This window comes from Grampus griseus, assembly GCF_964374135.1.
Source record: "Grampus griseus genome assembly, chromosome: 19".
Taxonomy (NCBI): Eukaryota; Metazoa; Chordata; class Mammalia; order Artiodactyla; family Delphinidae; genus Grampus; species Grampus griseus.
This window is the reverse complement of record NC_139013.1, coordinates 3,753,930-3,775,238: the sequence shown is the minus strand read 5'-3', so window position 1 is coordinate 3,775,238 and position 21,309 is coordinate 3,753,930. Positions and strand designations below refer to the sequence as shown.

The following is a 21,309-nucleotide window of genomic DNA, read 5'->3' as shown; positions in this document are numbered from 1 at the left end:
CATTGTATTTCTGCAGTGTCTTTTGTAACTTCTCCTTTTTATTTCTAATTTTACTGATCTGAGTCCTCTTCCTCTTTTTCTTGATGAGTCTGGCTACTGGTTTATCAATTTTGTTTATCTTCTCAAAGAACCAGCTTTTAGTTTTATTGATCTTTGCTATTATTTTCTTTGTTTCTATTTCCTTTATTTCTGCTCTGATCATTATGATTTCTTTCCTTCTGCTAACTTTGGGCTTTGTTTTTTCTTCTTTCTCTAGTTCCTTTAGGTGTAAGGTTAGATTGTTTATTTGAGATGTTTCCTGTTTCTTGAGGTAGGCTTATATTGCTATAAACTTCCTTCTTAGAACTGCTTTTGCTGCATCCCATAGGTTTCGGGTCATCGTGTTTTCGTTGTCATTTGTCTCTAGGTATTTTTTTTGATTTCCTCTTTTATTTCTTCCATGATCTCTTGGTTATTTAGTAACATACTGTTTAGCCTCCATGTGTTTGTGGTTTTTACATTTTTTTTTCCCTGTAACTGATTTCTAATCTCATAGTGTTGTGGTCAGAAAACATGCTTCATACGATTTCAATTTTTTTAAATTTACTGAGGCTTGACTTGTGACCTAAGATGTGATCTACCCTGGATAGTGTTCCGTGCACACTTGAAAAGAAAGTGTAATCTGCTGTTTTCGGGTGGAATGTCCTATAAATATCAATTAAATCTCTCTGGTCTATTGTGTCATCTAAAGCTTGTGTTTCCTTATTAATTTTCTGTTTGGATGATCTGTCCATTGGTGTAAGTGAGGTGTTAAAGTCCCCCATTATTATTGTGTTACTGTCAATTTCCTCTTTTATAGCTGATAGTTGCCTTATGTATTGAGGTGCTCCTATGTTGGGTGCATATATATTTATAATTGTTATATCTTCTTCTTGGATTGATCCCTTGATCATTATGTCCTTCCTTTTCTCTTGTAACATTCTTTATTTTAAACTCTATTTTATCTGATATGAGTATTGCTACTCCAGCTTTCTTTTGATTTCTAATTTTCATGGAATATCTTTTTCCATCCCCTCACTTTCAGTCTGTATGTGTCCCTAGGTCTGAATTGGGTCTCTTGTAGACAGCCTATATATGGGTCTTGTTTTTGTATCCATTCAGCAAGCCTGTGTCTTTTGGTTGGAGCATTTAATCCATTCATGTTTAAGGTAATTATTGATACGTATGTTCCTATTCCCATGTTCTTAATTGTTCTGGGTTTGTTTTTGTAGGTCCTGTTCTTCTGTAGTGTTTCTCACTTAGAGAAGCTCCTGTAGCATTTGTTGTAGAGCTGGTTTTGTGGTGCTGAATTCTCTTAGCGTTTGCTTGTCTGTAAAGGTTTTGATTTCTCCGTCGAATCTGAATGAGATCCTTGCTGGGTAGAGTAATCTTGGTTGTAGGTTCTTCCCTTTCATCATTTCAAATATGTCATGCCACTCCCTTCTGGCTTGTAGAGTTTCTGCTGAAAAATCAGCTGTTAACCTTATGGGAATTCCCTTGTATGTTGTTTTTCCCTTGTTGCTTTCAATATTTTTTCTTCATCTTTAATTTTTGTCAATTTGATTACTCGTGTCTTGGCGTTTTTCTCCTTGGGTTTATCCTACCTGGGACTCTCTGTGCTTCCTGGACGTGGGTGGCTATTTCCTTTCCTATGTTAGGGAGGTTTTCAAATACAATCTCTTCAAATATTTTCTCAGATCCTTTCTCTCTCTCTCTTCTTTTTTTGGGACCCTTACAATGCAAATGTTACTGCGTTTAATGCTGTCCCAGAGGTCTCTTAGGCTGTCTTCATTTCTTTTCATTCTTTTTTCTTTATTCTCTTCCACAGCAGTGAATTCCACCATTCTGTCTTCCAGGTCACTTATCCGTTCTTCTGCCTCAGTTATTCTGCTATTGATTCCTTCTAGTGTAATTTTCATTTCAGTTATTGTATTGTTCACCTCTGTTTGTTTGTTCTTTAATTCTTCTAGGTCTTTGTTAAACCTTTCTTGCATCTTCTCGACCTTTGCCTCCATTCTTCTTCTGAGGTCCTGGATCATCTTCACTATCATTATTCTGAATTCTTTTTCTGGAAGGTTGCCTATCTACACATCATTTAGTTGTTTTTCTGGGGTTTTATCTTGCTCCTTCACCTGCTACGTAGCCCTCTGCCTTTTCATCTTGTCTATCTTTCTGTGAATGTGGTTTTTGTTCCACAGGCTGCAGGACTGTAGTTCTTCTTGCTTCTGCTGTCTGCCCTCTGGTGGTGGATGAGGCTACCTAAGAGGCTTGTGCAAGTTTCCTAATGGGAGGGACTGGTGGTGGGTAGAGCTGGGTGTTGCTCTGGTGGGCAGAGCTCAGTAAAATTTTCATCTGCTTGTCTGCTGATGGGTGGGGCTGAGTTCCCTCCCTGTTGGTTGTTTGGCCTGAGGCGACCCAACACTGGAGCCTTCCCTGGGCTCTTGGGTGGGGCTAATGGCAGACTCTGGGAGGGCTCACGCCAAGGAGTACTTCCCAGAACTTCTTCTGCCAGTGTCCTTGTCCTCACAGTGAGCCACAGCCACCCCCTTCCTCTGCAGGAGACCCTCCAACACTAGCAGGTAGGTCTGGTTCAGTCTCCTATGCGGTCACTGCTCCTTCCCCTGGGTCCTGACGTGCACACTACTTTGTGTGTGCCCTCCAAGAGTGGAGTCTCTTTCCCCCAGTCCTGCTGAAGTCCTGCAATCAAATCCCACTAGCCTTCAAAGTCTGATTCTCTAGAAATTCCTCCTCTCGTTGCTGGACCCCCAGGTTGGGAAGCCTGACATGGGGTTCAGAACCTTCACTCCAGTGGGTGGACTTATGTGGTATGAGTGTTCTCCAGTTTGTGAGTCACCCACCCAGCAGTTATGGGATTTGATATTATTGTGATAGCGCCCCTCCTACCGTCTCATTGCAGCTTCTCCTTTGTCTTTGCACGTGAGGTATCTTTTTTGGTGAGTTCCAGTGTCTTCCTGTCGATGACTGTTCAGCAGTTAGTTGTGATTCAGGTGCTCTTGCAAGAGAGAGTGAGAGCACGTCTTTCTGCTCCGCCATCGTGAACCCCAGATGTCACTTTTAAATACAGGCGTCCTAGCACTTAGTTGCCCTGTCCTCATCTCTGAAAAATGTTCAATTCTTCATTTCTTTGGCCGTTGTTATACGTCACGACCTTTCCTTCTGACACTTACAATAGATATGACGTGGGCCCTCCTCATTCTATTCCCCAAGTATCTTGAATTTCCATTTCTGGTATCTCTAAGCTTCATTGTAGAACATTTCCTCGATATTGTATTCAATTCCATAACTGGTCCCTCAGCTGTCTTGTCCTTGATGCGGTGACATTTTTTAATGTGTTCATCCTACTGGATTTGTCATCTCTACCTTTTCTAGCTCTTAATAACTGCCCTTTCTTCTATAAAATAATCCATATGGTTGCCTCCCTTTATTTTTCAGATACTTAAACACGCTTAATTTAAATCGACTGTCATATTTCCCTACTGATTCTTTCTTTCATATTTTTATTTCAGCAAAGCCACTAATTGTGTTGTGATACAATCAAGATATTCACATCAAGTATGTTCTACATTTTTCTTCACCTCTTTATTGGTTTCCTACTGATTCTGTTTCCTTGCCTAGGACACCCCCATTCGTCAGCAGACGGCTGTCCGTAGCACTGTCATCATTACTAGGGTCACTGTGATGTCCATTCCTGTTAAAGGCTCTGCCCTCACACCCCCGGTCTCTCCTAGAAGGCTTCTCCCGGGGCTGTCCTGGGAGTCAGGCTGACCAGGGGAGACTGCTGCAGCTGCTCTGCCCCGTGCTGCCCACCGTCTCAGACTTAGCATCTGCTCACAGCTGTGGCCTCAGGGATGTTGCAATGGGACCCTCACACTCTCACGAGGGTGGACGCCCAGGGCTGACAATCGTGGACTGAGTCTGTTTCACGCCACACAGGGGAGGTGGCTCAATGCTGACCACGGGCTTGGGGCAGTGAGCAGAGCTATCCCAGTGCCCGTCCAGAAAGGCGGGGAAGTGGGGCCGCAGCTTCAACCTCCACCTGGAGCCCTGACCCCTCCCTGCCTGTGAGGACCTGGGTCCCTCTCTCTGTCCACACAGGTGGGAACCTCCTCCCTATGACCCCCTTGATGATCCCGGTCAGCGGGGGCCACTCAGCCTAGTTCCCTCTTCTTTGGTCTGGTTCCCTCTCCATTTGGGGAACTTTCTTTCTCTTTTTCTGCATGTGTCTGTGGGTACGTGTTTCAGAAATATTCAAAATAGCATTTCTCAGTGTTAGGAGCAGAGGAGGGCTCTTAGGTGGGCACCACAAACACCCACTTTGCGGTGGAGTCTGAGCCCAGGATCCTCTCATGTCCCACCCACTGCTGTTGTCACCTGCTCTGGAAATTAACAACGGTGATCCTGCAATGAACCTGACACCACTGAGCTCACAGCCACTCTGAGGAGTGGGGCTCGCGACAACATGCAGAGGAGGAAACTCAGGCTCAGAAAGGGCACTGCCCTCACGGTTACAAGAGCAGTGGGGACAGAGTTAAATAGAGATGTTTTCCTTCAAAGGGAGACCTCTACCTCAAATCAAGGTCCCCTAAGCTTCCAGGCAGGATGACAGGACGGGGAGGAGAGCCCTGTCCAAGGATCAAGGGCCACCGAGCAGGCAGGAACGACTCAGGGGCTTGTTCCCAGGAAGGTGGGGTGGACGCTGTTTCAAGAAAAAGGGAGAAGTCCCTGAAGGGGGCTGAGACAGAAAGCAAACCCACACTCTGGGGCCAGGGGAGCAGGCATGTTTCCTTCCTTATTGCCCCGAACTTCTCCTCTGTGCTCATTGCCACACTGACCTCCACGGAGCTGTGGGCAGATGTTAAACGTGTGTCTCTGCTGATCTGAGCTCTGCGGTGCAGCAGGAACCTGCAACCTCCCTGAAGCATCGCCAGGGCCTGGGTGATCCCTGTCCATGGTGAGGACCCCACAGGGACCTGCCGATGGACCGGCTAAGGACGAAGGAGACCCAACGGCGATGCTCTAAGAGGGAAAGACGTGCCTGGGTCACCCTCATATGGAAGGGGCGTCTCAGGAAGACACCGGGCCTGTCATGGGAATGAGAGCCAGGCTCCTGGGGAGGGGCAGTTCCCCTTCCTGTGGGGCTGCTGACGTGACAGTCCCCTGACGGGGAGGACCAGCCTCCCAGTGGACACACCCTCGGGTCTCCGTCCTGAAGGCACCGTGGTCTCCTCCATCTGCACCGCCTGGACCACAGGGACGAGACGCCATGACCCTCAGCCTCACGGCCCTGCTCTGCCTCGGTGAGATGGAGGAGGGGGAGGGGAAGCCCCAGCCAGGGACGGACCCCTCCCCACAGCCAGGCTGCTCTGTCAGGAGACCCCAGGACTCAGGAGGCTCACGGGTAGGAGAGGCGCTGCTCAGGATTCAGGGCGAACCTCTCACAGGGGTCTCTCTTCCAGGGCTGAGTGTGGGCCTGAGGACCCAGGTGCAGGCAGGTGAGTCTGTCCCCAGGTGTCCCACCTCCCTACTGATCATGGGGACAAGGGACCACCCCCAGGCAATAGGGTGGGGAGCAGCGGCTCTGGGCTGAAGGAGGGGGAGTCCGGGAGGTTGGGGGCTGAGAGCTGGGAACCTGGGGTGAGGATGTCTTGTGACCCAGCCTCTGATGTCCTTCCAGGCACCCTCCCCAAACCCACCATCTGGGCTGAGCCAGGCTCTGTGATCCCCTGGGGGAGCCCCGTGACCATCTGGTGTCAGGGGACCCGGGGGGCCCAGATGTTCCGTTTGGATAAAGAGGGAAGCTCACCTCCCTGGGACAGACGGCCCTCACTGGCGCCCGGGAACAAGGGCAATTTCTCCATCTCATACATGACACAGGACTATGCAGGGATATATCACTGTTACTATCGCAGCCCCACTGGCCGGTCAGAGAGCAGTGGCCCCCTGGAGCTGGTGGTGACAGGTGAGAGGACACTCGGGGGTCCCAGCCTCAGGCTCTGCCCTCAGGAAGGGGGTCTGCTCTCAGGCGTGTGTCCCTCTCACAGCCCAGCCCTGGTGGAGGAAAGGGGCGTGTGAGCACCATTTCACAAGCTCCCTCCTTCTCTCCTAGGGGCCCACAGCAAACCCACCCTCTCAGCCCTGCCGAGCCCTGTGGTGACCTCGGGAGGGAACGTGACCCTCCAGTGTGGCTCATGGGAGGGACTGGACGGGTTCATTCTGACTAAGGAAGGAGAACCCAAGTCCTCCTGGACCCTGGATGCACAGCGAGGCCCCCATGGGCAGACCCAAGTCCTGCTCCCCGTGGGTCGCGTGACCCCCAGCCACAGGTGGATGTTCAGATGCCACGGCTTTTACAGGGACACCCCCCAGGTGTGGTCGGACCCCAGTGACCCCCTGGAGCTCCTGGTCCCAGGTAAGGAGGTCTCCCCCGGCCTCACACACTTTTTGAGGCACGAGACATTATTAGATGCTTTTCTCCCAGGATTGTCCCAGATGAGAGGGTGGGGTGAGGGGGGAGCGGGGCGCACAGGATAGAGACACAGAGTGTGAGTGACAATGAGGACTGGGGACCAGGATGGGAGAAGGGGCTTCATGGGAGGAACCAGCCCCTACAGCCCAGGGCTGGTCTTCCCCCAGGTGTGTCTGGGAAGCCCTCCCTCCTGACCCTGCAGGGCCCTGTCGTGGCCTCTGGACAGAGCCTGACCCTCCAGTGTCGCTCTGACGTCAGCTATGACAGATTCGCTCTGTCCCAGGAGGGGAGACAGGCCCTCCCCCAGCGCCCTGGCTGGCAGCCCCAGGCTGGGCTCTCTCAGGCCGGCTTCCCCCTGGGCCCGGTGACCATCACCCACGCGGGCCGGTACAGATGCTACGGTGGACACAACCTCTCCTCCGAGTGGTCGGCCCCCAGTGACCCCCTGGACATCCTGGTGGCAGGTGAGGAGCCAGCGGGTCAGTCAGGGACCCAGACTCTGCACAGGCCCTGCCGGGGGAGCCCCAGCTGGTGATGCTGCGACCAGGCGTGAGGGGTCCCCAGGGAGGGAGGGAGGGAGACAGAGAGAGACGGGGGTGGGCAGGGAGAGGGAGAGACTCGGAAAAAACAGAGACAGACAGAGATGAGGGGCCTCAGGGAGGCCCTGCTGAGTCGCAGTTCGGAACCAGGGGGCGGGCAGCCCCTCACCCCCCTTCCTCTCTCTAGGGTCGTTCCCTGACACGCCCTCCCTCTCGGTGCAGCCGGGCCCCCTGGTGGCCTCAGGAGAGAACGTGACCCTGCTATGTCAGTCAAGGAGCACAAAGGAAACTTTCCTTCTGTCCAAGGAGAGGGCAGCCCAGCCCCCACTGCGTCTTAGATCAAAGTACCGAGGTGGGCGTTTCCAGGCCGAATTCTCCATGAGTCCCGTGACCTCAGCCCACAATGGGACCTACAAGTGCTACAGCTCACTCAGCAGTAACCCCTACCTGCTGTCACATGCCAGTGCCCCCCTGGAGCTCGCGGTCTCAGGTGAGGGACGCTGACCCTGTCCTCTCTGACTCAGTCAGCTCAGGGCTCTGTCCCGAGCACTCTGGGCTGGGGTTGAGTGAGGGGACTGTGAGGGAGGGTCACCCAGAGGGGGATCTGCCCCTCAGAGGCCCTCCCATCCCCTCCCACACCTTCTCACCTCACCTGGAATCCGGAACCTGACGACTGTAGAGGAGACCACAGGGCAGGTGTAAGGGAAAGGTTTCATGAGGTGGGGACTCCAGGGTCAGCCCCACCCGCTTCCTGTCCTCATTCCCAGGACCCTCTGGGGGCCCCAGCCCCCCACCGACAGGCCCCAGTTCAACAACTAGGAAGTCACTGAGGCCTCTCTGCAGAGGGAGCACAGGCCACCCCAAGGCAGTTTCAGGGTCTCTGGGAGGATCTAATGCCCTCAGATCCTCAAGGACAGGTTGGTGGTCAAGCAGAGATGCCAGGAGGACCCCAGGGCTCCAGGAGCTCTGAGGCTGGTGGATGAAGGGTGGGGGTCATGGAGAGGGAATGACCCCTCGGGGCCCATCCTGGGGGAGGAGCAGTGGGCTGAGGTGGGGAGAAGCAGCCCCCGACCCTCACCTTCTGTCCTGACCCCCAGGAGGCTCTGAAGTTGGGGCCCTTCCCCCCACGGAGCCAGGCCCGCAGACGGGTGAGTGAGGGTCTGTGGGACATGGTGTTGGGCCCAGGGGGGCAGGGCTCGGTTATGGCCTTGGTTCACGCACCTCTGGAGACGCTGACTTGGACCCCCTTCCCCTGCCTGGGCCTCAGTTTCTCCAAGTGTAAAGGCAGAGAATCGTGGCCCGGAGCTTAGATTTCCTTCAGTTCTGACTTCTGGCTCTGACCCCCCAGGAGAGGAGGCCTCACAGGGAGGCCCCTGAGGATGTGACTGTATGGGGGCCTGTCCCCAGTGCCGCAGTGGTGGTGGCATTGTACGGGGAGGGGGAGGGAAAGATGAAGAGTCCACCGCACACAGCCGGCCCCTCCCCCAGTCCCTGCTGTGGTGGGGGAGGGCAGGGTAACAAGGAAGGACCCTCGGCTCCAGATGAGACCCTCGGACAGGACCCCCTGCAGATGAGAAGCCCCCAGAGCACAAAGCTGGTGTCCACCTTGGGTGGGGCGCGGCAGGAGGACAGCTCGGGGAGCCCACAGCCCTGGGTTCCAATCCCAGCTCTGCCACCTCCAGACTGGGTCACTGGGGTTGGTGAATTCCCTCTCTGTGCCTCAGTTTCCTCATCTGTAAAATGGGTGGGGTGGGTTAGAGGAGATGAATGCACAGACCCCAGCACGAGCCTGCACACAGTAGGCGCTCAATTAAATGGCATCTTGGGCTCATGCATGACGTCACTGGTGCCCCAGGTCTCAAATGGTACCTGAACGTCCTGATTGGGGTCTCGGTGGCCTTCGTCCTGCTGCCCCTCGTCCTCCTCGTCCGACACTGGAGTCAGAGCAGACGCAGGAAGTCGGGTGAGTAGGGAACGGGGTGACTGGAGGTGGTGGGCTTAGGGCACCAGCCGAAGGGAAACCTAAGAGATGGGCAAGGTCAGCTTAGAAAAAGATTGTCCAGAGTCTGAAACTCAAAAATCTAGAAAGAAAACACGTACTGTCAGCTGACATGTATAATTTAAGGTATTTTCCTCCTTTTCAATCTCATGAAGTGTTGAAACATGTACGCAAGTATGAGTTCAGGTCTCCTTCTTTCCTCCTGAATCCCGTGTGAGGGGCGGGGGTCGTAAGAGTCCCAGGGCCGAGCCTCTGTCATCTGCCCCAGCCCAGGGTGAGGCTGATTTCCACCCTCCCGCAGGGGCTGCAGACCCAGAGCCCAAGGACACAGGCCTGCAGAGCAGGTAACTCCCGCCCCGAAGACCCCCAGGCCCGCCCCGCCCACAGCTCCCCCTCATTCTCCCCCTAACACGCCCGCCTCCTCCCCAGCTCCTGCCCGGCCGCCGCCGCCCAGGACCAGGCCCTCTGTGAGCAGAAGAGGACGGGGTGGGGGACACAGGGTTCTGGAGGCACCTGTGTGGGGGAGGGGAAGGCTGGGAAGGGGTGGGCTCAGGGGGTGCGGACTGAAACCCCACACTTCCCCTCACCCCTGGGTCTCAGTGGCCCCTTCTGGATGCACTGCGGGGGCTCCAGCTCTGAGGGATCTCAGGGGATCCCACCAAGCGATACACACCCTGTTCCGCCCCAGCAGATGCTGCCGTGAAGGACACACAGCCTGAGGACGGGGTGCAGCTGGACCATCCGGTGAGACCCCTGCTCCTGTCCAGGCCACCAGAGACCTTCTTGTTGCCAAACTCAGTCCAATGGACACATCTCTGTCCTCACATCCCAGCTCCAGCAGTGTTCCACACTGACGTCTCCTTCCGCGCTTCCTGGGTCGTCCAGCTGTGATCCACCCCTCCTGCTTCCTTGTGACCTCATGGCCCCTCCTTCGGGGTCCCCTTTCCTGCTCCCCGTCCTCTGTCTGACCTTCTGGCGTTGCAGAGAAGCCCCACGTCTCAAGAGGATTTGTGAATAAGTGAATCACCCAAAAGTCCCCAGGCCCCCCTTCCTTCATTCACCCAAAAGTGGTGCACAAGGAGAGCGCATCCCCCCGGCTCCCTGTAGGTGCTGCAGGTGCAGCAGGGAGCTCACCTGGTGGGTGAGAAGACTATATGTAAAGAAGCAGGTAGCGTCCTAGAATGGAAGGTCCCGATAAGGAAAGTAAAGCAAGAGAAGGTGACAGAGTGCATTGGGGGGGCAGCAAGTGCAAAGGTCCTGAGGCAGGGACGTGCTTTTGCAGGAAGATGGCCGTGCGGCTGGAGCCAAATGTGCAAGGGAGATAACGTGTTAATACTGAAATCAGAACAGTAGAAAGAATCCAGAGGCTCCAAGGTGTTAGGAGGTCCCCGGAGGTTCCATCAGGAAAGTGACCTGACCTAAGGTTTTAAAGCATCACTCTGCCAACACAGTGGAAAGCTGACGGAAGGAGATCACAGTGGATCCAGAAAGTCCCCTTTCTGTCCTACTCTCTCCCTCCAGCAGAACAGGCAGGATGCAGACCCCCAGGAGGGGACATACGCCCAGGTGAACCACTCAAGATCAAGACTAAGGCGGGGGGTGGCCACCTCTCCTTCCTCCCTGTCGGGGAGATTGCTGGACACAAAGGACAGACAAGCGGAAGAGGACGAGCAGAGGGACGGTCAGGTGGGTCCCATCCTGTCCGGGCCCCCAGGCTTCCCCCACCCCAACCACACACCCTCCCTCCCTCTCCCCCACCGCAGGCCGCCGCATCTGAAGCCCCCCAGGATGTGACCTATGCCCAGCTGAACCACTCGACCTTCAGACGGGAGACTGCAACCCCTGCCCCCCAGTCAGGGGAGCCCCCAGAAGAGCCCAGCGTGTATGCTGCTCTCGCCGTCCGCTAGCCCACGAAGGACCCAGACCCCACGCTCCGGGGACGCAGACTGCACGGACCCCGGAAGGCACAGGAGCTGCCTGCCCGCAGTGGACACCGCCTAATGACCATCAGACAGCCTGGACTCCCAACACAGACCACCAGGAGCCCCTGGGGCCCTTGGGCAGTCACCTGATTCTACCCTCAAAGATAACTAATATCCTTACATTTGGGAAATAATGCAACAGACTTCTCAAAAATCAATGTGTGAACTGAAAACCAAAATCAAAACAAAACAAAAAAAAAACAAAACAGAAGTGGGAAAATGTTTTCAACGAATGATCATGTAAATAATACACATCAAACCTATGAATTGAGAAAATTAAGAATCATGAATGAATTAGAAAAGCCTTTAAAAAAATCGATGACCTAACATATCACACCAAGAGTTTAGGATTAAAATAGCAAATTATTTCAAATGAAGGCAGAAGGTGGGAATAATAATGACAAGGGTAGCTAATAATGAAGACAACCAAAAAGTAGAGAAAATCAATTAAGGCAAAAAATAAACTCATTCTTGAAAACATTCATGAATCCTAGCCACCACAGCCGAGGGAAAAAGAGAGAAGGCTCATACTTCTAATAGCATGAAAGGGATTGCAGACAGCACTACAAATCCTACAGATGTTATAAAGATAGTAACAGAACATTATGAGAAATTTGACGCCAACATACAGAAAATGTAGATGGAATGGAAATCTTCACGTGTACAATTTACTAAATGGACAAAATAAGTGGAAAATCTATCACCTTATACATTGACTCTAATCAAAACTTACCCACGACTGAACTATATAGAATCTAACAAAGTCAAAATGAAAGAAATAGTAGAATGCTGGTTCCAGGGGTTGGAGCGAGGGGGAAATGGGAAGATATTGGTCAAAGGGCACAAGCTTCCAGTTATAAGATGAATAAGTTCTGGGGATCTAATATACAGCATGGTGGTTACAGCTAATCACACTGTATCCCATTCTTGAGTGTTTTTTTTTTTTCCTTCGGTATGCGGGCCTCTCACTGTTGTGGCCTCTCCCGTTGCAGAGCACAGGCTCCGGACGCGCAGGCTCAGCGGCCACGGCTCACGGGCCCAGCCGCTCCGCGGCATGTGGGATCTTCTCGGACCGGGGCATGAACCCGTGTCCCCTGCATCGGCAGGTAGACTCTCAACTACTGCGCCACCAGGGAAGCCCCTCTTGAGTGTTTTGAAGAGAGCAGATCTCAAATGTTCTCACCAAAAAAAGAAATGGCGACTGTGTGATGGGATGCAGACAAATGCTGTGACGGTCATCATTGTCCGACGTATAAGTGTGCAGTTCAGGCGGCTTCACTGGTGATTTCTTCCGAGCACTTATGTACTCGTGAAAGACACACACACACGCACACACACACCCCAAAACTGCACAAACATTTCCCGAGAACAGAAAAAGAAGAAACATACCTCAACACATCAGATCAGGACAATATTTATACCAAAACCTGACAAGGGAATTATACATGGGGAAGTCACAGGAAGATCTCTCACATGAGCTTAGATGGAAATCCCTAAACAAAGTGTACACAAATAAGATTTAGTGATATATAAAAAGGACATTACTTCATGACCATACTGTGGGATGTTTTATTTTGAAGGCTAGAGTAGCTTAAAATCTATCACATAATGCAATACCTTAACAGAACAAATAAAAAATAATCACCTTAACAGATGCAGACAAAGCCTTTGATAAAATATACCAACAATTCCTGGTGAAAATAAAAACGCATCAGAAATAGAAGGGAATTCCCTTTCGTTGATGAGGGCATGTTTAACAACACTAGACGTCACTTGTACACGTGAGAACCTGAGGTCCTTTCGTCTACGACTGGCAATGATCCAAGTATGTTCCGTATGACCACTTGTATTCACCAGGGCCCTGGAGGCACCAAGCAAGTAAGTGAAACAAAACAAGGCGAGAAGCTCTGAAGTGGGTAAGAATAATATTGTATTACTAAGAGACTGCACAGCTGTGTTCGCAGAAAATCCAAAATAATGTAAAGATCTTCTACTCTAATTAAAAAGTTTTCCTGCATCGCTGCATACAAGGTCAATATATAGAATTCAACCGCCTTCGAGACTTCCGGTTCTGGATGGAGATGAAGTAAATGAGTGTCTCCCTGTTCCCTGACTTTATACCAGTGACCTGACTGTATACTGCTGACTTCCAAGAGCCGTAAGATAATATATTTGGGCTGTTTTTCTTTTTTTGAATTTTATTTTATTTTTTTATACAGTAGGTTCTTATTAGTTATCCATTTAATACATATTAGTGTATATATGTCAATCCCAATCTCCCAATTCATCACACCACCACCACCACCACCACCCGCCACTTTCCCCCCTTGGTGTCCATAGGTTTGTTCTCTACATCTGTGTCTTAATTTCTGCCCTGCAAACCGGTTCATCTGTACCATTTTTCTAAGTTCCACATAGATGTGTTAATATACGATATTTGTTTTTCTCTTTCTGACTTACTTCACTCTGTATGACAGTCTCTGGATCCATCCACATCTCTACAAATGACCCAATTTCATTTCTTTTTATGCCTGAGTAATATTCCATTGTATATATGTACCACATCTTCTTTATCCATTCGTCTGTCGATGGGCATTTAGGTTGCTTCCATGACCTGCCTATTGTAAATAGTGCTGCAATGAACATTGGGGTGCATGTGTCTTTTTGAATTATGGTTTTCTCTGGGTATATGCCCAGTAGTGGGATTGCTGGGTCATATGGTAATTCTATTTTTAGTTTTTTAAGGAACCTCCATACTTTTCTCCATAGTGGCTGTATCAATTTACATTCCCACCAACAGTGCAAGAACGTTCCCTTTTCTCCACACCCTCTCCAGCATTTGTTGTTTGTTGATTTTCTGATGATGCCCATTCTAACTGGTGTGAGGTGATACCTCATTGTAGTTTTGATTTGCATTTCTCTAATAATTAGTGATGTTGAGCAGCTTTTCATGTGCTTCTTGGCCATGTGTATGTCTTCTTTGGAGAAATGTCTATTTAGGTCTTCTGCCTATTTTTGGATTGGGTTGTTTTTTTCATATTGAGCTGCATCAGCTGTTTATATATTTTGGAGATAATCCTTTGTCTGTGGATTCGTTTGCAAATATTTTCTCCCATTCTGAGGGTTGTCTTTTCATCATTTTTGTAGTTTCCTTTGCTGTGCAAAAGCTTTGAAGTTTCATTAGGTCCCATTTATTTTTGTTTTTATTTCCATTACTCTAGGAGGTGGATCAAAAAAGATCTTGCTGTGGTTTATGTCAAAGAGTATTCTTCCTATGTTTTCCTCTGAGAGTTTTATAGTGTCCAGTCTTACATTTAGGTCTCTAATACATTTTGAGTTTATTTTTGTGTATGGTGTTAGGGAGTGTTCTAATTTCATTCTTTTACATGTAGCTGTCCAATTTTCCCAGCACCACTTATTGAAGAGACTGTCTTTTCTCCATTGTATATCCTGGCCTCCTTTGTCATAGATTAGTTGACCATAGGTGTGTGGGTTTATCTCTGGGCTTTCTATCCTGTTCCATTGACCTATATTTCTGTTATTCTGCCAGTGCCATACTGTCTTGATTACTATAGCTTTGTAGTATAGTCTGAGGTCAGGGAGTCTGATTCCTCCAGCTCCATTTTTTACCCTCAAGACTGCTTTGGCTATCTGGGGTCCTTTGTGGTTCCATAAAAATTTTAAGTTTTGTTCCAGTTCTGTAAAAATAGCCATTGGTAATTTGATAGAGATTGCACTGAATCTGTAGATTGCTTTGGGTAGTATAGTCATTTTCACAATATTGATTCTTCCAATCCAAGAACATGGTATATCTCTCCATCTGTTGGTATCATCTTTAATTTCTTTCATCAGTGTCTTATAGTTTTCTGCATACAGGTCTTTTGTCTTCCTAGGTAGGTTTATTCCTAGGTATTTTATTCTTTTTGTTGCAATGGTAAATGGGAGTGTTTCCTTAATTTCTCTTTCAGCTTTTTCATCATTAGTTTATAGGAATGCAAGAGATTTCTGTGCATTAATTTTGTATCCTGCAACTTTACCAAATTCGTTGATTAGCTCTAAGTGGTTTCCTGGTGGCATCTTTAGGATTCTCTATGTTTGTATTCTCTCATGTCATCTGCAAACAGTGACAGTTTTACTTCTTCTTTTCCAATTTGTATTCCTTTTATTTCTTTTTCTTCTCTGATTGCCGTGGCTAGGCCTTCCAAAACTATGTTGAATAAAAGCGGCAAGAGTGGACAACCTTGTCTCGTTCCTGATCTTAGAGGAAATACTTTGTTTTTCAACATTGAGAATGATGTTTGCTGTGGGTTTGTCATATATGGCCTATATTATGTTGAGGTAGGTTCCCTCTATGCCCACTTTCTGGAGAGTTTTTATCATAAATCGGTGATGAATTTTGTCAAAAGCTTTTTCTGAATTTATTGAGATGATCATATGGTTTTTATTCTTCAATTTGTTAATATGGTGTATCACATTGATTTGCATATATTGAAGAATCCTTGCATCCCTGGGATAAAGCCCACTTGATCATGGTGTATGATCCTTTTAATGTGTTGTTGGATTCTGTTTGCTAGTATTTTGTTGAGGATTTTTGCATCTATATTCATCAGTGAAATTGGTCTGTAATTTTCTTTTTTTGTAATATCTTTGTCTGGTTTTTGTATCAGGGTGATGATGGCCTCATACAATGAGTTTGGGGGTGTTCCTTCCTCTGCAATTTTTTGGAAGAGTTTGAGAAGGATGGGTGTTAGCTCTTCTGTAAATGTTTGATAGAATTCACCTGTGAAGCCATCTGGTCCTGGACTTTTGTTTGTTGGAAAATTTTCATCAGAGTTTCAATTTCATTACTTGTCATTGGTCTGTTCATATTTTCTATTTCTTCCTGGTTCACTCTTGGAAGGTTATACCTTTCTAAGAATTTGTCCATTTCTTCCAGGTTGTTCATTTTATTCACAGAGTTGCTTGTAGTAGTCTCTTAGGATGCTTTGTATTTCTGCAGTGTCTTTTGTAACTTCTCCTTTTTATTTCTAATTTTACTGATCTGAGTCCTCTTCCTCTTTTTCTTGATGAGTCTGGCTACTGGTTTATCAATTTTGTTTATCTTCTCAAAGAACCAGCTTTTAGTTTTATTGATCTTTGCTATTATTTTCTTTGTTTCTATTTCCTTTATTTCTGCTCTGATCATTATGATTTCTTTCCTTCTGCTAACTTTGGGCTTTGTTTTTTCTTCTTTCTCTAGTTCCTTTAGGTGTAAGGTTAGATTGTTTATTTGAGATGTTTCCTGTTTCTTGAGGTAGGCTTATATTGCTATAAACTTCCTTCTTAGAACTGCTTTTGCTGCATCCCATAGGTTTCGGGTCATCGTGTTTTCGTTGTCATTTGTCTCTAGGTATTTTTTTTGATTTCCTCTTTTATTTCTTCCATGATCTCTTGGTTATTTAGTAATATACTGTTTAGCCTCCATGTGTTTGTGGTTTTTACATTTTTTTTTCCCTGTAACTGATTTCTAATCTCATAGTGTTGTGGTCAGAAAACATGCTTCATACAATTTCAATTTTTTTAAATTTACTGAGGCTTGATTTGTGACCTAAGATGTGATCTACCCTGGATAGTGTTCCGTGCACACTTGAAAAGAAAGTGTAATCTGCTGTTTTGGGGTGGAATGTCCTATAAATATCAATTAAATCTCTCTGGTCTATTGTGTCATCTAAAGCTTGTGTTTCCTTATTAATTTTCTGTTTGGATGATCTGTCCATTGGTGTAAGTGAGGTGTTAAAGTCCCCCATTATTATTGTGTTACTGTCAATTTCCTCTTTTATAGCTGATAGTTGCCTTATGTATTGAGGTGCTCCTATGTTGGGTGCATATATATTTATAATTGTTATATCTTCTTCTTGGATTGATCCCTTGATCATTATGTCCTTCCTTTTCTCTTGTAACATTCTTTATTTTAAACTCTATTTTATCTGATATGAGTATTGCTACTCCAGCTTTCTTTTGATTTCTAATTTTCATGGAATATCTTTTTCTATCCCCTCACTTTCAGTCTGTATGTGTCCCTAGGTCTGAATTGGGTCTCTTGTAGACAGCCTATATATGGGTCTTGTTTTTGTATCCATTCAGCAAACCTGTGTCTTTTGGTTGGAGCATTTAATCCATTCATGTTTAAGGTAATTATTGATACGTATGTTCCTATTCCCATGTTCTTAATTGTTCTGGGTTTGTTTTTGTAGGTCCTGTTCTTCTGTAGTGTTTCTCACTTAGAGAAGCTCCTGTAGCATTTGTTGTAGAGCTGGTTTTGTGGTGCTGAATTCTCTTAGCGTTTGCTTGTCTGTAAAGGTTTTGATTTCTCCGTCGAATCTGAATGAGATCCTTGCTGGGTAGAGTAATCTTGGTTGTAGGTTCTTCCCTTTCATCATTTCAAATATGTCATGCCACTCCCTTCTGGCTTGTAGAGTTTCTGCTGAAAAATCAGCTGTTAACCTTACGGGAATTCCCTTGTATGTTGTTTTTCCCTTGTTGCTTTCAATATTTTTTCTTCATCTTTAATTTTTGTCAATTTGATTACTCGTGTCTTGGCGTTTTTCTCCTTGGGTTTATCCTACCTGGGACTCTCTGTGCTTCCTGGACGTGGGTGGCTATTTCCTTTCCTATGTTAGGGAGGTTTTCAAATACAATCTCTTCAAATATTTTCTCAGATCCTTTCTCTCTCTCTCTTCTTTTTTTGGGACCCTTACAATGCAAATGTTATTGCGTTTAATGCTGTCCCAGAGGTCTCTTAGGCTGTCTTCATTTCTTTTCATTCTTTTTTCTTTATTCTCTTCCACAGCAGTGAATTCCACCATTCTGTCTTCCAGGTCACTTATCCGTTCTTCTGACTCAGTTATTCTGCTATTGATTCCTTCTAGTGTAATTTTCATTTCAGTTATTGTATTGTTCACCTCTGTTTGTTTGTTCTTTAATTCTTCTAGGTCTTTGTTAAACCTTTCTTGCATCTTCTCGACCTTTGCCTCCATTCTTCTTCTGAGGTCCTGGATCATCTTCACTATCATTATTCTGAATTCTTTTTCTGGAAGGTTGCCTATCTACACATCATTTAGTTGTTTTTCTGGGGTTTTATCTTGCTCCTTCACCTGCTACGTAGCCCTCTGCCTTTTCATCTTGTCTATCTTTCTGTGAATGTGGTTTTTGTTCCACAGGCTGCAGGACTGTAGTTCTTCTTGCTTCTGCTGTCTGCCCTCTGGTGGTGGATGAGGCTATCTAAGAGGCTTGTGCAAGTTTCCTGATGGGAGGGACTGGTGGTGGGTAGAGCTGGGTGTTGCTCTGGTGGGCAGAGCTCAGTAAAATTTTCATCTGCTTGTCTGCTGATGGGTGGGGCTGAGTTCCCTCCCTGTTGGTTGTTTGGCCTGAGGCGACCCAACACTGGAGCCTTCCCTGGGCTCTTGGGTGGGGCTAATGGCAGACTCTGGGAGGGCTCACGCCAAGGAGTACTTCCCAGAACTTCTGCTGCCAGTGTCCTTGTCCTCACAGTGAGCCACAGCCACCCCCTTCCTCTGCAGGAGACCCTCCAAGACTAGCAGGTAGGTCTGGTTCAGTCTCCTATGCGGTCACTGCTCCTTCCCCTGGGTCCTGACGTGCACACTACTTTGTGTGTGCCCTCCAAGAGTGGAGTCTCTTTCCCCCAGTCCTGCTGAAGTCCTGCAATCAAATCCCACTAGCCTTCAAAGTCTGATTCTCTAGAAATTCCTCCTCTCGTTGCTGGACCCCCAGGTTGGGAAGCCTGACATGCGGTTCAGAACCTTCACTCCAGTGGGTGGACTTATGTGGTATGAGTGTTCTCCAGTTTGTGAGTCACCCACCCAGCAGTTATGGGATTTGATTTTATTGTGATAGCGCCCCTCCTACCGTCTCATTGCGGCTTCTCCTTTGTCTTTGCACGTGAGGTATCTTTTTTGGTGAGTTCCAGTGTCTTCCTGTCGATGACTGTTCAGCAGTTAGTTGTCATTCAGGTGCTCTTGCAAGAGAGAGAGAGAGCACGTCTTTCTGCTCCGCCATCGTGAACCCCAGATGTCACTTTTAAATACAGGCGTCCTAGCACTTAATTGGCCTCTCCTCATCTCTGAAAAATGTTCAATTCTTCATTTCTTTGGCCGTTGTTATACGTCACGACCTTTCCTTCTGACACTTACAATAGATATGACGTGGGCCCTCCTCATTCTATTCCCCAAGTATCTTGAATTTCCATTTCTGGTCTCTCTAACCTTCATTGTGGAACATTTCCTCGATATTGTTTTCAATTCATTAACTGGTCCCTCAGCTGTCTTGTCCTTGATGGGGTGACTTTTTTAATGTGTTCATCCTACTGGATTTGTCATCTCTACCTTTTCTAACTCTTAATAACTGCCCTTTCTTCTCTAAAATAATCCATATGGTTGCCTCCCTTTATTTTTCAGATACTTAAACACGCTTAATTTAAATCGACTGTCATATTCTCCTACTGATTCTTCTTTTGCATATTTTTATTTCAGCAAAGCCACTAATTGTGTTGTGATACAATCAAGATATTCACATCAAGTATGTTCTACATTTTTTTCCATCTCTTTATTGGTTTCCTACTGATTCTGTTTCCTTGCCTAGGACACCCACATTCGACAGCAGACGGCTGTCCGTAGCACTGCCATCATTACTAGGGTCACTGTGATGTCCATTCCTGTTAAAGGCTCTGCCCTCACACCCCCGGTCTCTCCTAGAAGGCTTCTCCCGGGGCTGTCCTGGGAGTCAGGCTGACCAGGGGAGACTGCTGCAGCTGCTCTGCCCCGTGCTACCCACCGTCTCAGACTTAGCATCTACTCACAGCTGTGGCCTCAGGGATGGTCCAATAGGACCCTCACACTCTCACGAGGGTGGACGCCCAGGGCTGACCGTCGTGGACTGAGTCTGTTTCATGCCACACAGGGGAGGTGGCTCAATGCTGACCACGGGCTTGGGGCAGTGAGCAGAGCTATGCCAGTGCCCGTCCAGAAAGGCGGGGAAGTGGGGCCGCAGCTTCAACCTCCACCTGGAGCCCTGACCCCTCCCTGCCTGTGAGGACCTGGGTCCCTCTCTCTGTCCACACAGGTGGGAACCTCCTCCCTATGACCCCCTTGATGATCCCGGTCAGCGGGGGCCACTCAGCCTAGTTCTCTCTTCTTCGGTCTGGTTCCCTCTCCATTTGGGGAACTTTCTTTCTCTTTTTCTGCATGTGTCTGTGGGTACGTGTTTCAGAAATATTCAAAATAGCATTTCTCAGTGTTAGGAGCAGAGGAGGGCTCTTAGGTGGGCACCACAATCACCCACTTTGCCGTGGAGTCTGAGCCCAGGATCCTCTCATGTCCCACCCACTGCTGTTGTCACCTGCTCTGGAAATTAACAATGGTTATCCTGCAATGAACCTGACACCACTGAGCGCACAGCCACTCTGAGGAGTGGGGCTCGCGACAACATGCAGAGGAGGAAACTCAGGCTCAGAAAGGGCACTGCCCTCACGGTTACAGACCAGTGGGGACAGACTTAAATAGAGATGTGTTCCTTCAAAGGGAGACCTCTAACTCAAATCAAGGTCCCCTAAGCTTCCAGGCAGGACGACAGGACGGGGAGGAGAGCCCTGTCCAAGGATCAAGGGCCACCGAGCAGGCAGGAACGACTCAGGGGCTTGTTCCCAGGAAGGTGGAGTGGACGCTGTTTCAAGAAAAAGGGAGAAGTCCCTGAAGGGGGCTGAGACAGAAAGCAAACCCACACTCTGGGGCCAGGGGAGCAGGCATGTTTCCTTCCTTATTACCCCGAACTTCTCCTCTGTGCTCATTGCCACACTGACCTCCACGGAGCTGTAGGCAGATGTTAAACGTGTGTCTCTGCTGATCTGAGCTCTGCGGTGCAGCAGGAACCTGCAACCTCCCTGAAGCATCGCCAGGGCCTGGGTGATCCCTGTCCATGGTGAGGACCCCACAGGGACCTGCTGATGGACCAGCTGAAGACGAAGGAGATCCAACGGGGAGGCTCTGAGAGGGAAAGACGTGCCTGGGTCACCCTATTATGGAAGGGGCGTCTCAGGAAGACACCGGGTCTGTCATGGGAATGAGAGCCAGGCTCCTGGGGAGGGGCAGTTCCCCTTCCTGTGGGGCTGCTGACGTGACAGCTCCGTGACGGGGAGGACCAGCCTCCCAGTGGACACACCCTCGGGTCTCCGTCCTGAGGGCACCGTGGTCTCCTCCATCTGCACCGCCTGGACCACAGGGACGAGACGCC

The 21,309-nt window shown here is 48.5% G+C and overlaps 1 protein-coding gene across 1 annotated transcript; it reads left to right on the top strand.

Annotated features, from left to right (window-relative positions):
• Positions 1-5,302: 5,302 nt before the first annotated feature.
• Positions 5,303-11,517, top strand: LOC309836991 (leukocyte immunoglobulin-like receptor subfamily B member 3; the record flags this gene model as incomplete). The annotated part of the gene is made up of 12 exons (XM_082677250.1): positions 5,303-5,531; positions 5,714-5,998; positions 6,146-6,448; positions 6,673-6,969; positions 7,232-7,534; positions 8,142-8,192; positions 8,900-9,007; positions 9,345-9,387; positions 9,473-9,510; positions 9,735-9,787; positions 10,565-10,729; positions 10,807-11,517. The coding sequence occupies 12 exons, from the start codon at positions 5,303-5,305 to the stop codon at positions 10,948-10,950; spliced, it is 2,019 nt and encodes a 672-aa protein (XP_082533376.1). The 3' UTR covers positions 10,951-11,517.
• Positions 11,518-21,309: the final 9,792 nt, after the last annotated feature.